This window comes from Sphaerodactylus townsendi, linkage group LG11, assembly GCF_021028975.2.
Source record: "Sphaerodactylus townsendi isolate TG3544 linkage group LG11, MPM_Stown_v2.3, whole genome shotgun sequence".
In the NCBI taxonomy this organism is placed as follows: domain Eukaryota; kingdom Metazoa; phylum Chordata; class Lepidosauria; order Squamata; family Sphaerodactylidae; genus Sphaerodactylus; species Sphaerodactylus townsendi.
In genome coordinates, this window is record NC_059435.1 from 44,387,076 (window position 1) to 44,400,828 (window position 13,753).

The 13,753-nt window shown below is 41.8% G+C and overlaps 1 protein-coding gene across 4 annotated transcripts in view; it reads left to right on the forward strand.

The window, feature by feature from the left end:
• The first annotated feature begins 4,362 nt into the window (after positions 1–4,362).
• Positions 4,363–13,753, forward strand: part of SNX13 (sorting nexin 13) — a 93,928-nt gene continuing 84,537 nt past the window's right edge. For 2 of the 4 annotated variants that reach the window (XM_048510774.1, XM_048510776.1), the window contains exon 1: positions 4,367–4,798. In XM_048510774.1, the coding sequence (XP_048366731.1) occupies positions 4,784–4,798 (15 nt within the window). In that variant the 5' untranslated portion in view covers positions 4,367–4,783. Of the gene's footprint in view, positions 4,799–13,753 lie in introns of all 4 variants that reach the window. The other 2 variants (XM_048510778.1, XM_048510775.1) reach the window with 2 other exon arrangements.

Consider the following 13,753-nt stretch of genomic DNA (forward strand, 5'->3'; position numbering starts at 1 on the left):
CTGATTTGGTGGGGTTACTTTATGATTGCTGGATTTGGATTCTCTATCATGCCAGCAGTGGAAAAATATGAATCTTTAATGACAGACACCGTTCCATGGGAGTAACAGAGATGTTGGAGGAGCTGTTGTGTAGGTGCTAGCTTTCACTTCTTCTTTTGCTAAATAATCCTTTTCTGTTCTGGAAGATAAACGCTTCCTGGGTTTTTGAATCAGGACATGGTAATGGGATAAGGTTAGAACACAAGGATGAAAGTAGCAGTGGACTTTCAATGGACTATATGTGGCTGCACATAAACACAGAAAAGCTAGTTGGTAGGACAGTAAAATGTAGTGAAAACAGTAGGCATGTACTAGACAACAGAATGGGATTAGCATGGAAACGGAAGGAATTAAAGGACAGTGCATCAACAGTGGCAAACTATTGTTTGATGTAGCAGTTAGAGTGTTGGACGAGATACAGGGATCAAACTCATGCTTGCTGGGTGACTTTGGGTCACTAATTACTGGTTTTTTAAAATGCTTTCAATACTTTTTGTGATTACAGTGGAATTTTACATAATTACAACTCTCCCTTCTACATCCTGCATTTCACAGCCTCTGATCTTGTTGTGTACAACTTATTTTTCATAACTTTGTGGATTTGCCTAAAAAGAATCTTCCACATAACTTACTAAAATGGGCTCTAGCCCATAAAATATTGTTACAATTAAAGCTTGTTAGTCTTTTAGATGCCACTAGGTTGTTTGCTTTTATTTACATGGAAGATGCCATTATAAGTAAATAAACTACATGAATGAAACTCTACCATAAGTTATCAGTCACCAAAGGGTATTTGTCTCTTATCCACTCAAAGAAATATCCAAAAATACAAGTGTGAACGTGGTAGGAAGCAAAGAACTATGGTGGCTGCATGCCAATCTGAATTAAATTCATGCTCAGTTTACTAGTAGGAATGTCATACAAATTATAGTGCTGGTGCATCCTTGATCATTTGTAAGTGGTCTCACATTCTTCCAAAAATATTTAAGCGGTGTCAGTGTCTCAAGTAACTGTGTTTGGTTAAAAAACAATAACCCTATTATTATTTTAACTAATAATGGAAAGCACGTACGGCAGCCATCCTGGAAATTCCTTAAGGTTATCACTCTAAGAGACTACAGTTCAGGAGTAATTACTTTCTTCAAATCTCCCCTCTTCACCCCCGCCCAATCAAGACAGGGAACAAACGGCAGAAGAATATAACAAAATAGCATGATTTGAGGATCAGGTAAATGCTGATTTACCAGAAGCAGCATATGCTATTTCAGTAACAACACACAACACTATTCATCCACAAGGACATTTTGCTAGCCCTTACAATTTTATAGGAACCCATATTTTCCATCTGGTGTCCTAGATAGATTAATGGAGTACTTGCTCAGCTATCTTAGCATTACAGTGCAACATCTGCAATGAGAAACTTACAGCCCAATCTGGGGGGGAGGCAACACAGCCCTGTGCCGATGCTTTTGTCCCCTCTGCTGATGCAAAGGACAGATGTGCCAGCAGAGGGGGAGATTTGTGGGTGGGCACCCCTCAGCCCCACTGTTGCAAAAGTCAGAAGTCCTGGCCACAGTGTGTGTGTGTGTGTGTGTGGGGGGGAAGCTGGGGCTTTCTCGAGGGCGGAACAGACATTAGTACTTCCAGTGCTATGTCATATTGCTCTGGACAACTATTAGCAATACTTTTGTTTTTGAGTAGTTGTGCCCACCACTTTGTTTCCTGTGAATGGGAAACAAAATGGCAGGCGCAACAGTTCAAAAATAAAAGTGTTTCCAATAGCTGTATGGAGCAATATGTATGTTCTTTTATCAAAGTGCTTCGTTTTACAGTGCAGAAGGTAGTGGTTTTGACAAAGCCGGCACTTAAATACAATTCTCTAATCGTAAAAGAGAATCTGGACCTCTTTAAATACGGGGGCACGTACATTTGACTCCCCCCAAACACACGGCTGCACTGTCATCTTTCTATGGAAAAAGGTATAGACACATTATATTTACAGGGTAGTTTGCCACTGCCTTACCCAGTTGTTTACAGTTTACCACCAGCAAGCTGGGCACCTTGGAAGGATAGAGTCAAACCTGAGCTGGTTACTTGAACACAACTTCCATCAGGATTGAACTCAAGTCATGAGCAGAGGCTTTGACTGAAGTTCAGCAATTTACCACTCTGCATCACAGAATTCCTAAACTGTTTACATTCTAATAAAAAAAAATTAATACACAAAAAAAGAAAAGACATTTGAAGAGGTACATCAAAGTCAGGCCATCTACACACATTCAAACTTTTTAAAATACTCAGGTTTGTGCAGAAACTTGCTAAACTGAATGACACAGAATTGGAAGACTGTACCTAAACACTATGTATCCATCCAACATGGTTGCAAAATATACCCCATTTTGAAATCAAGGAAATAGTAATTTCTTACATTCCACAATGGTTTCTCCTAGCCTACATTCTACCGTTCCACTGAAGATATCATTCAGCTGAAATGCCACCCACATCAGTCCCATCACTCTGATGTATTCTGGAGCGTTCATGCGATTCCACATCTTATCATTCCACATTGAACATAGTGACTGAACTCTTATTCCTCTATTCAGTGTCAATCTACTATGCCAGTTTCATTCCTACTGTTTTCAACTGTAATTCCGGAAGAAGCAATTATTTTAAGGTTATTCGGACTCGTTCTTCATACTTGTTTCTTTTTTCCTCCATGTTTAATTTAAGCCCCAAAACTCTTACCTAGAGCCCACATTTCAAACCAACTGTACTCGTTTTATCTTTGTTTCCCAACTTTTCTGAAGCTCTCATCTCTTGACCCCAGATCACAACCCTCAGTTCAAGCAGTCTGGCTACTCTGGTCTATTAGCTACCTCCACCTATTTCAATCTCTTACAAGCCCCAGGACCCATATCCTGTTTAGAAAAGTCTGCTATGTCATGCTTCCCCACCCTGTGCATGCAAGATACATTTTGTAGCATTTAATTTGGTAAAGTTATAATCTTTACTTAGTCACTGAATCTGGATTAGTATTTGCATTCATGCCAATAAACTTCATGCCAATAAAATAAAAGGGGCTTGGACAGATTTATGGAGAAGTCGATCTGGCTACCAATCTTGATCCTCCTTGATCTGAGATTGCAAATGCCTTAGCAGACCAGGTGCTTGGGAGCAGCAGCAGCAGAAGGCCATTGCTTCATCCTGCATGTGAGCTCCCAAAGGTATCTTGTGGGCCACTGTGAGTAGCAGAGTGCTGGACTAGATGGACTCTGGTCTGATCCAGCAGACTCTTTATGTTCTTAACTTATACTGAAAAGGTGGAAGAATGAATATACCTTTTCACTAAGCGGAAGGATGACAATAGTGATTTTAAAAGGTGTTAAGGATTATCCTGTTCACTTCAAGGAGTCTTGTTCAAACCCTCAGCCTACCACAATATCAATTTATGTGTTCCCTTTTGATTCTCCAGCCCTCACATTAAAATGTATACATTTGACAAAATATTTTCTGGTTTCTAGAACTTCAACCTATTCCTAGGGGAACTAGTAGTAGTTCTCTCTCTCTCTCTCTCTCTCTATATATATATATATATACACACACACACACACACACACATATATACACACACACAATAAATGTATGTTATAAACAAATATATTTTATATAAATTTTGCACATGACACATATATTGTACCACATATATATTGCACACACGTTATGAGCTAGGAACTAATTTACGACTAAGAACTGGATGGATGGCTGAGTTGACCATGAACCATCTGCCAGGATATCTGACCCACAGGGGGCTCGAACTCCTGACGGTGTGAGTGGCAATGCAAGCACTTAAGCACTACGCCACGCAGCTCCTGTCCATGTCAATAGTACCCATTCTATTTAATTAGCATTCGTGGCTCCCATATTCTAGCAAGAAACCCTTCAGAGAGCCCCTCCCGTTGTCCCCAGTGGGCTCGTCTGTCCTTCCTTTTAATACTGTTTGAACACCTGTCCTTTGACCACACCTCAGCTTTATACCTGGGAGAGGAAACAAATATCGAGCTCAGCAGAAAAGGTTCCTCCCTGGAAAAATCTTGCTAAACCGAAACTTCACCGACATTCACGGGTTCGTTTTCACCCAGGGGAACAAACAACCTCCCACCTGTGGCTTGCACCGAGGCCAGGAAGAAAGTCTTTTTGCGTCTTCTTGCCTGCCTATGTCCCTCGGTTGACAACATTTCCTAGCGCTTTGCTATCACGCAGCTCCCACACCCCTCTCTCTTCAAAGGACCTGCAACTCGACTAGGAAGCGGCCCTCCGCCTGTGACTCTCGCCCTCTGCTCGCCTGGCCCTTTCCGTTTCTTGCTCCCTCCCTCCACTCAACCGGGAAAGGCGTGACAACCATACGAAGGAGGGACACAGCCAGCCGGAGAAGAGAGGAGGGGACGGGCGGCCGGGCCGGGCCGGGGCGGCAGGGCCTGGCCTGCCTTTCACCGCCCCATTGGGCCGACGCGCCGAGGAGAGCAGCAGTAGCAGCAGCGTCGGCGTCGCACGTAGCCTCCTCAAGATGGCCGCCTCTCCGGAGCGACCTGCGGAGGCGGCTGTGGCGGGTTTGGCGATACGGAGGGAGCGCTGAGGACCCAGACAGACAGCCGGCTCCGTGCGCCTGGCGGCGGCGACAGCCGATCCTGTGGGGAACGAGCCCACCATGCGGCGGGGCTAGAGCCGGAGGCTTCCACCGCCAGTAATGATGTTAGCTGAGGTGAGAGGCCGGCCGCGGCGAAGGGGAGCGGGGGCTTTGTGGGGAAAAGGGGGTCGCCTGGCTCTGCGGATGACCTGACCGCCGGCTGAGACAGTGGCCGGCTGGCCTGGAGGCTCTGCCTGCTGGGCTGCAAAACCTTCTAGGCCCTTTTGCCTGCTGTCAGAAAGATTGCTTTCTGGTGGACGAAGAGCCCCGATGAACAGGGGCTCTGGCTGGTTACCTCGGCGCGGTGGTTTCCCTCTTTGGCTTCTCTGGGCAGCAGGGGCCGTCCCTTTCCCTCAACAGTCAGACCCGGAGGTTTGGGAATTGTTTTTGTAAGGGCGTCAACGAGATTATGGGGCCAACGCCTGGCCAAAGATTATGATTCTGTCAGTGTTAGGCCTGACAACCTGCCCTGTTCACTCCAAGGAACCTTGTCCCTATCCTAAACATATGTGTGTATAAAATTTGTATTAAACGTTTGTTTATAACATTTATACATTTATTGTGTGTGCATACACACACACACACGCACAATAAATGTACAAATATTATGAACTCCTATCAATATATGCATGTAAGTATATACTAACGGGAGTTTGCTTCCACGCGCAGATTTCCACTTGGCTATTCTGTACCTGAATCTCCTCTTCTCTTTGAAGAATATAGTTTCTCCCCCACCGCAATATCTAATGTTGAGGCAGCTTTGTGGAACTGAGTTGAGATATGAGTCCTCCTGGTTCCAGCTCCAAATGCTTCATTGTGTGCTATTCAGCAGCTTCCTTATTAGCCTCAGTTTCTCTCATGTGACCCTGGAGCTTATTTAGAGAGGAAGGGCCAAATGATTGTCTGATGTCAATGGTGTGTTTGTGTATGTTTCCCCAGAGTTAGTGCAAAAACGTGGGAAATAAGCTTGAATTTTTAGAGGAGGTGTGGCTGGAAGAAAGTTAGGCATCTGGTAGTTTCTCAGTCTGTCAAAACGATCTGTTTGGATGCTGACTTAGTAATGGAGTGTTACTGCTGTGTTTTGGTACAAAGCATGATCGCTGTGGTGCTCCAAGTCACAGCAGTGGATGCAAGACTGGGCCATGTACTTTCTCATAATGGAGGGAAGTGGGTGGTGGGGTTCCAAAAGGGTTGGTACTGGGACCAGTTTTAAATATATACAGATGGATTCTGAAATGGCTGAGGCTGAAAGAGAGCTGTGATAGTTGTGAAAAGTGTAGTGAAATGTCAACCCAGTGTCCAGCAGCAGTGGAAAAAAACAAGTTCCATGCTATGAATTATTAGGAAAGGGACTGAAAATAGAACATCCAATATTATCATGCCCTTGTATAAAGTTATGGTATGGCCTCACTTGTAATACTGTGTGCAGTCCTGGTTGCTGTATCTCAGTAAGGATGCTTGTTTATTTACAAAATGCATAGCTCACTTTTCTGCACTTATCAGGTCTACGAAGGCAGCTGATAGAGCAAGACCATGTCTTCAAAAAACAAAGCCACCTCCCCCTTGTTGAACAATTACAGTCAAACATAAATCTGTTAAAACACAGGCAGGAAGGAAAGCTGTATCAAATAAGTCTTTACACACTGGTGGAAGATTGCAACAGAAGGGGTCAGGCAGGTTCCAGAAAGTTGGTGCCCTGCCCAAGAAAGCCCTCTCCTGGGTTGCCAGCTGCCTAATCTCAGAAGGTGGGGTACCCAAAGATAGTGTTTGGATAGGTTTATAAGTGAGTAGGTGGTCCTTGAGATATGCTGGTCCCAAGTAGTATAGGGCTTTAAAAGTCAATATCAGCAACTTTAATTGTGCCTGATAATAAATTGGGAGCCAGTACAGTTGGACCAAGACTGGAGTGATATGATCCCCAAAACTTTGAATACTTTTCAAGGGCAGGCCCTCGTGGAGTACGTTGCAGTAATCTAAGCTACAGCAGCATCCAAAGCATCCTTGGAAGCAGGACGCAGTGAAGCTGTGGTAGCATGGGGAATAAAAATGCAAAAAAATCCCCTTGCCATCAGAAAGCCCTCCATAGAGTTTACAGGTCTCACCAGGGTGCTGCGCTCCCGGCTCTAAACCCTGGGTGGGTTCCAACCCCGGAAACACTCTGCCCCCTCCCCACTGGCATCCGATTGGGACTGCAGCATAGCCCTGTCATGGCCCAGAGTTCTGGGTTTTGCAATGGCGGGGCCAAGGCATTTGCTTCCTCCATGCAAGGGAGGGGAGGGAAGGGGCCCTGGCATCTGGACATGGCACATCCACCCTAGCGGAGGGAGGGAGAGGAGAGGGAGGGGTGGCATGCAAGGAAGGGGAGGGAAAGGGAGGGGTAGCATGCAAGGGAGGGGTGGGAGGGGGCCCGGCATCTGAACATGGCCCACCCACCCTAGCGGAGGGAGGGGAGGGAGGGGGAGGGGTGGCATGCAAGGGAAGGGAGGGGAGGGAGTAAGGGATGGCATGCAAGGGAGGGGAGGGAGGGGTAAGTGACCTGGAAGGGCAAATGTGCTGGCACAAGTCTGCACCACTCCCCCAAGCCTTTCCCCCCTCCTGATGGGGTTGCTAGATGTACCCAAGGAATGTACCACAGTGTTCAAATCTTTTCAGCCCAGGAAAGGCTGCAGCTGGCTAACCAGTCAAAGCTGGTAAAAGGCACTCCTGGCCATAGCTGCCATCTGCTTATCCGTTCAAGAGTACCCCCAAACTATAGACTTGTTGCTACAAGGAGAGTGCGACCCTATCTAGAACAGATGACCCTTGAAGTTCTGCATCAGACCTTCTGCTCATCAGTAACCTTTCTGTTTTATTGCGATTTAGCTTTTCAATAAAAAAAAAGATGGCTAGGGGAGACCTGATAGAGGTTTCTAAAATTATGAAAGAGGTGGACAAAATGGATAGAAGGACGTTTTTCTTCCTCTCCCATAATACTAGAACTTCAAGGCTCCTAAAGAAATTGTGGGAAATTCAGATAGATGAAAGGAAATACCTCTTTACTCAATGAATAATTAAACTGTGAGATCCACTGCTAGTGGATGTAGTGATACCTGCAAGTGCAGACAGTTTTGAAAGGGGGTTAGACAGATTCATGGAGAAGAAGTCTGTCATTGGCTACTAGCCACGGTGACTGAAGGAAGCCTTTACATACCTAGTCATCAGACCTCTGAATACCATTGCTGGAAAGGAGCAGAAGCAGAAGGTCTTGGCTTCTCTGTTCTTTTGGTTTGGCAGTTTAGGACAACTGGTTGGCTGCTATGTGAAACAGTGACTACTAGACTGATCCTCTGATCCAACAGTTTCTTATCTTGTTCTTTGTCATAATCCTTTCTTATGCAGTGGCTGGACAGGTATATCTGGGAAGTCCATGCACAAGGCATGAGATCTACAGTCTTTCCTCACTTCTACCCCAGCAACTGACACACAGAGCTGAGGGGTTCAGTTTAGTCACCATGACTAATAGCCAGTGATAGAGACCCTAAACTTGCCTCATCTTTTAAACAATCCTTGGTCTTTGCTGCATGTACTAAATCACACCTTGTGTCACTGAAATAGTTTTCAAGTATTAAAAATGCAGTTACTCAAAGCAACTTTTTCTTTGCTGTTGGTTCTTTGTTGCATTGGGTTACTGAAATGATCTTACTTGCTGGTGTTTAATTAACTGCAGGTACTGTTGCTGTTGTATAATATATGACTACTTTTATGGTTTGGTGATGGATAGCCTGCCAGTAGTGCTACTGTCTTGGCCCTGAAGCTAATTGATCTGTAATGTATTGGATGTATGGAACTGCCTTATATTGAGTTTGCCCATTGGTCCATCTATCCCATTACTGCCTGTGAACTCCAGTGACTTTGAAGGGTCTCAGATGGACGTTTTTCCCTGCCTTGCTATTGAAAAAAAAAAAAAGGTTGAACTGGAGATGCTGGAAATTAAACCTGGGAATATTAATGCGAAGTACGTGCTCTTTGCCTGAGTTTATGGCCCTCCTCTTAATAAGAGCAACTTGATAAGTTATAAGGGGTTCTCCTTCCATGATATTGCACAAATAATGTTTGAATCAGGAAACGGAGTATGGCAAGACTATGGTGAGGTTGTTTCCTGTCAATATGCAACAGGGAAATTTGAAACATTGTTTTTATAAATAACAAAAGAGTACAAAGAAAGTATTCTGGGAAGAAAGTGTTGTGAGCAATTAATTCAGTACTATTGTATTCAAAACATTTTGCATTCATTATTTTCATAATTGTTAGAATGATCCTGTAAGGGAAGTCAGTATTTATTATTGTGCTTCTGAAACTATGTGCAGTGAGTTCATGGCACATCATGCTTGTAGCTATATTGTAAGATTCAGATTGCTCTGATGATTCCTATTCATGTTGCAAGCAGCTATTTATCTACCTTATAGCAGCTGAGACTCAAGGGAGACTACAGAATATACAATGATGCAGTCATATAACATAAGACAATCAATGAACAATGCAGTAGGATCTCAAAGATCACCTGCTTTGAGAGAAAGTTGAAGAGGAAAAAAAGATACGTTTGCAGTATTCAGTAATTGTAATACTTACGTAGATTTTCAAAATGTGTGTGTTTCTTCTGAGTAACTGAAAACTTGGATGCTGTGAGGTTAAATATGCATTTTTTGTTCTGATGTTCCAGTTTTGTTTTGTTCAGATGTACATTCCAGAATAAATGATGCCAGGCAGTACTGTTGGATTTCAGTATCTGAAGAAACTGAGATGCCTTGCACAGTGAGCACCTGGCCATATTTGTGCACTGCTAGCAGTTTAAAGAGACAAATGTACAAAAGAGCTTACAGAAAAGAGTAGTACAAAAAAATTCCTCCTGAGCAACTGTACCATTCACAACTTTCAGAATCTCAGTAACGTGTATTGCTACCTAGCAACTTCAGAATGATTATTCCATAAAATAGGAGCCTCCACCGAAAAACTTCTAGATCTAGTATTAACAGACCTAACAGAATCAGTAGTTGAGAATAACCAAAAGGTGTTTGTCAGTGCTGCTGCTGTGTGGGTTGATAACGGAGGAGTCAATCCTACAGGTGTGTGGATGGTCATGAAGGGCTTTAAACATGAGACCCATTGCATTGAATTGAACTTAGAAATAAATCAATACCCAGCACAGGGTTCACAGAACTCGCATAATATATGCTGAATAGCTAGTCAACTGCTCTGGTTTGTACTGGTTGAAGACTCTGAATTGTTTTCAACAGAAGGCCCCTGTATGGTGAGATACAATCGTCGATTGACATAACTGTTTCCTAGATCACTGTGTCAAGACTTTCTGAGTTATACAAGGGAGACAGCCTCCAAACTCAATGTAATTGATAGGAAGTACTTTTTTGCTACCTCAGCCTGTTTGTCTAATAAAAGAGCTGAGTCTAAAACTGCTTCTAGGGTATTAACGGATAATCTGGCAGCGACAATCTTACCCCATCAAGTGTGGGTAACCAGCTTTGCTTACCAGCACCAACTTCATCTTGTCTGGAGTAAGCTTTTGCCTGCTCTCCCAGAGCCCTGGCGTTTGTACACTGAACAGAGTGGACAGAGACAGCTGCTTCTGGAAGCTTAGATTTCAAAGTGTGTAGTAGAGCGTCATGAGCATATTTCTGATACCCATTCTCATTGCGCAGTAGCATTCAAACTTATGAGTTACAGGTGGTGTTTACTTTTTAACTTATTAATATTTTCCATTATACAGTTTTTTTCTGAAATATTTAATCTGTACAGTCTCTGATTGTTAGTAGCAAACTACTTTTTAGTTGCTCTGTTTATAGAAATATCTGTGTTTGTTCGAGATGTTGAAATTACAGCAGGGATACTTCTATTGTTCCCAGTGAAAAGCTCTGCTGTTGCTGCTGGACAAAGAAAAAACAACGTTCTTGACAGAGTGCATGCTGTTAATTTTGGGTAGCTTTTTATACAGGGAATTTACAAAATGCATTCTTACGCTCCAGTTTTTCCCCTTGTAATCAGGTCCCATACTTAGTTATAGTGGTTATCTCTTTTGTTATAATTTTGGATATAGCAGTCTAAAATGATTTTGTATGTGTGATATCTTGATGTGAGAACACTATACTATCAAGATAAATATTTCTGTTTAAAGTGCAATTCAACCTGAGTTAAACTAAAATTAGTTAATCTTTAAAAAGACAAAATAATGGGGTGAAGACGCTGTCAGTGTGGTATAGTGGTTAGACTACTTGTGAAGCTTACCGGGTGACCGTGGGCCAGCCATTTTGTCTGACTTCACAGGGTTTTGAGGAGGAACATGCTGATGTCGTGGCAATCTGTCAAAGGTGCTTGCAAACATTACCATTGTAAAAAGTATGCACATTTATTGGTTCTATGAGATGGCTGGACGGTAGATAAAATTGTAGCATCAGCCTCAGTCACTGTGATGCTGCCTTTAGTCTCATGCTTTTGATTGTTCCAGATCAGTCTAGTATTGCGCTGGTCCAACAGTGTGTGATACACTTGCTAGGTTGAAAAAACCAAGTATGACAATTGTATCATGAGATAAAGACAATTCAAACATGTCGGTCTCCTTTGGATTTCTTGGTTGCAGTCATCCTTTTGGTTGATGATTATTGAATAGAAAATCTTGAACAATTTCCATTTCCTCATCGTCCACCTTAAAACTATGTAATTCCCCAGTAGTCATTACTTCTGTCTTGTTCAACAACAACAACCTTTATTAGGCATTTAAAATAGGCTCTAGAGCGTTACACTTCTGTCTTGTTGATATGCAGCAGTCATCCTTCTTTGGCTCTTTCTTCTTTAATCAGTAGTCTTTTCAAGTTTTTGCTGATTTCCACCAGAAACGTGGTATCATCTGCATATTTCAAATTGTTAATGTACCTTCCACCAATTTTTACTCCACATTCATCTAAATCTAATCCAGTTTTCCTCTTGATGTCTTCTGCATACAGGCTGAAGAGACTGATGAAATAATCTTTGTCTGACCATTTTTGCCATTTGGAAACCATTCTGTTTCTTCATATTCTGTCCTAATAGTAGTCTCTTGTCCAGCGTATAGGTTGCACATCAAAACAATCATATGTTATACTTCTTAAATCCTACTTATTAGTCATTAAAATAGCCCATAATGTCCAAACCCATGTTCAATAATGTGTAGCATTATATCACTCAAATAATCTTCTGTATTTGGCTTTAGGTTTTGTGGTCACCTTTTTGGTGCCTCTTAATTTCTGTGATGGGATAGGGTTTCTAGTAATGAGTAACTAGTTTGTATGGAACTGAGATGATTATGTTGCCAAAATGCTGAGTTTTTTAAACTTTGTAAACAACTGGAGGTTTATACCTAAACAGAACTGTAATGTTACGTCTCCTGTAATATCTGCTACCACACAAAGTGTACTGAAATAGAATTATAATGAAATGAGGATGGAGTCATACTTCTGTTATTGAATCAACTATAACATTGTTTGTTAGTTCTTGCAACTGAAAGGAAGGCATAGTAAACTAAAACGTTCTCACCCTAGCCTACTAATCAGATTGATCAGCCAGAAGACCAAGGACAAACTGTCCCATGGTATCATACAGAATAAATTCTTTGAAATGATAGCCATTTTCCTTCACAGTCCTCAGAATGCATAACATGGAGGTGTCCAGCTTACTTGTCTTTCTTCATGACAATTCAGCATTGAACTGCATAGGATGGATAGGGTAATTAGAGAGACTTACCAGTAACTCTTTAGAAGTCCTGCCTCTAGATCTGAAAAGGAACTGTAAATAGTTAAGATAACTTGTGCCGGGTTGAGAGCAGAGTGATTATTTTTTGATATGAGTTTAATGACATTGGTGAATTTATATACAGTATGCTTGGAATACATTTTTTTTACCTTCCATAGAATTTATGTGTGCAAATTGCATCTTTGCAGTCTAGACGGCTTTCTCATAGACCAGTTACACGGAGAGAATAAATCAAGGCTTTTACATGTGCAGCACATCTTGTCACAGCACAATTAAGTGGTTATAAAGGTGATGATGACAGAAATCACTGTGTTTCATTGACTAACTACTTTAATGGTAACACATTTTGCTATACATTAGTCAACTCTACTTTTTTCTCAATTACTTTTTGGTATCTGTCCCCAGAGGGTTTACATGTAAAGAATAGAAATTTATCCGTAAGTTTTAAACAGCACTTTTGGTAAGAAATTAGTTATTTACACAGCACAATAAAATTATTTTGATTCGTTTTTGTTACTTGGATATAGTTAAGCCGGGTTTCTATCAAGTAGTCTCCCTCCTGGTACCATTTGATTGGACAGTGAAAGTTTACTTGAGATGCTTGACTTGCATCACTTGTACTCTTGTATCTTGGACCTTGGATGATCCTTCTCATGGCATAAAATTCTTAGTAGATACCACCTGAAAGGGATTTGCCTCCACCCTGGATTGGGCCATCCACTTCTTTAACAACATAAAATTCATAGTTTATATTGGGGGTGGGTGGGTGTATACAATTTATTATTTGGTATATTTATGAATTTTAAAAATATAAATTACTTGGAGGTTTGGGGGGGGGGGGTTGACAGTAAAAAAAATTTAGTGCTTCCCAAAATTTCCAGTTTGTCTGTCATAGAAAATGAAATAAAGTTCTCAGGAAAACATAACAAAAGGTGTGTTTTCCCCCAGACCTTCAATCTCTGTCTATAAATCAGTACAGCAGTTGTGCTTCAAATTACTGAATGTATCATTGCCTGTGGAGAATTATTGTTGAATATCAGATTAGGCTTTATTTATGTGTTTTACTTTCATCATCGTGAATTGAAATGTCTTGGTTGTTTTTGCTATACCTTTGGAATTTGGCCAAGCTCTAAAGGTCATAGTATATCATTCCTAGTTAATTTCCTTGTATCCTTAGATTTCTTAGCAATGTGCCTATGGCTACCAGTTTCCTTATAAATCCATTATTGTTTTTATTTTCTTATCCTGGAGAAG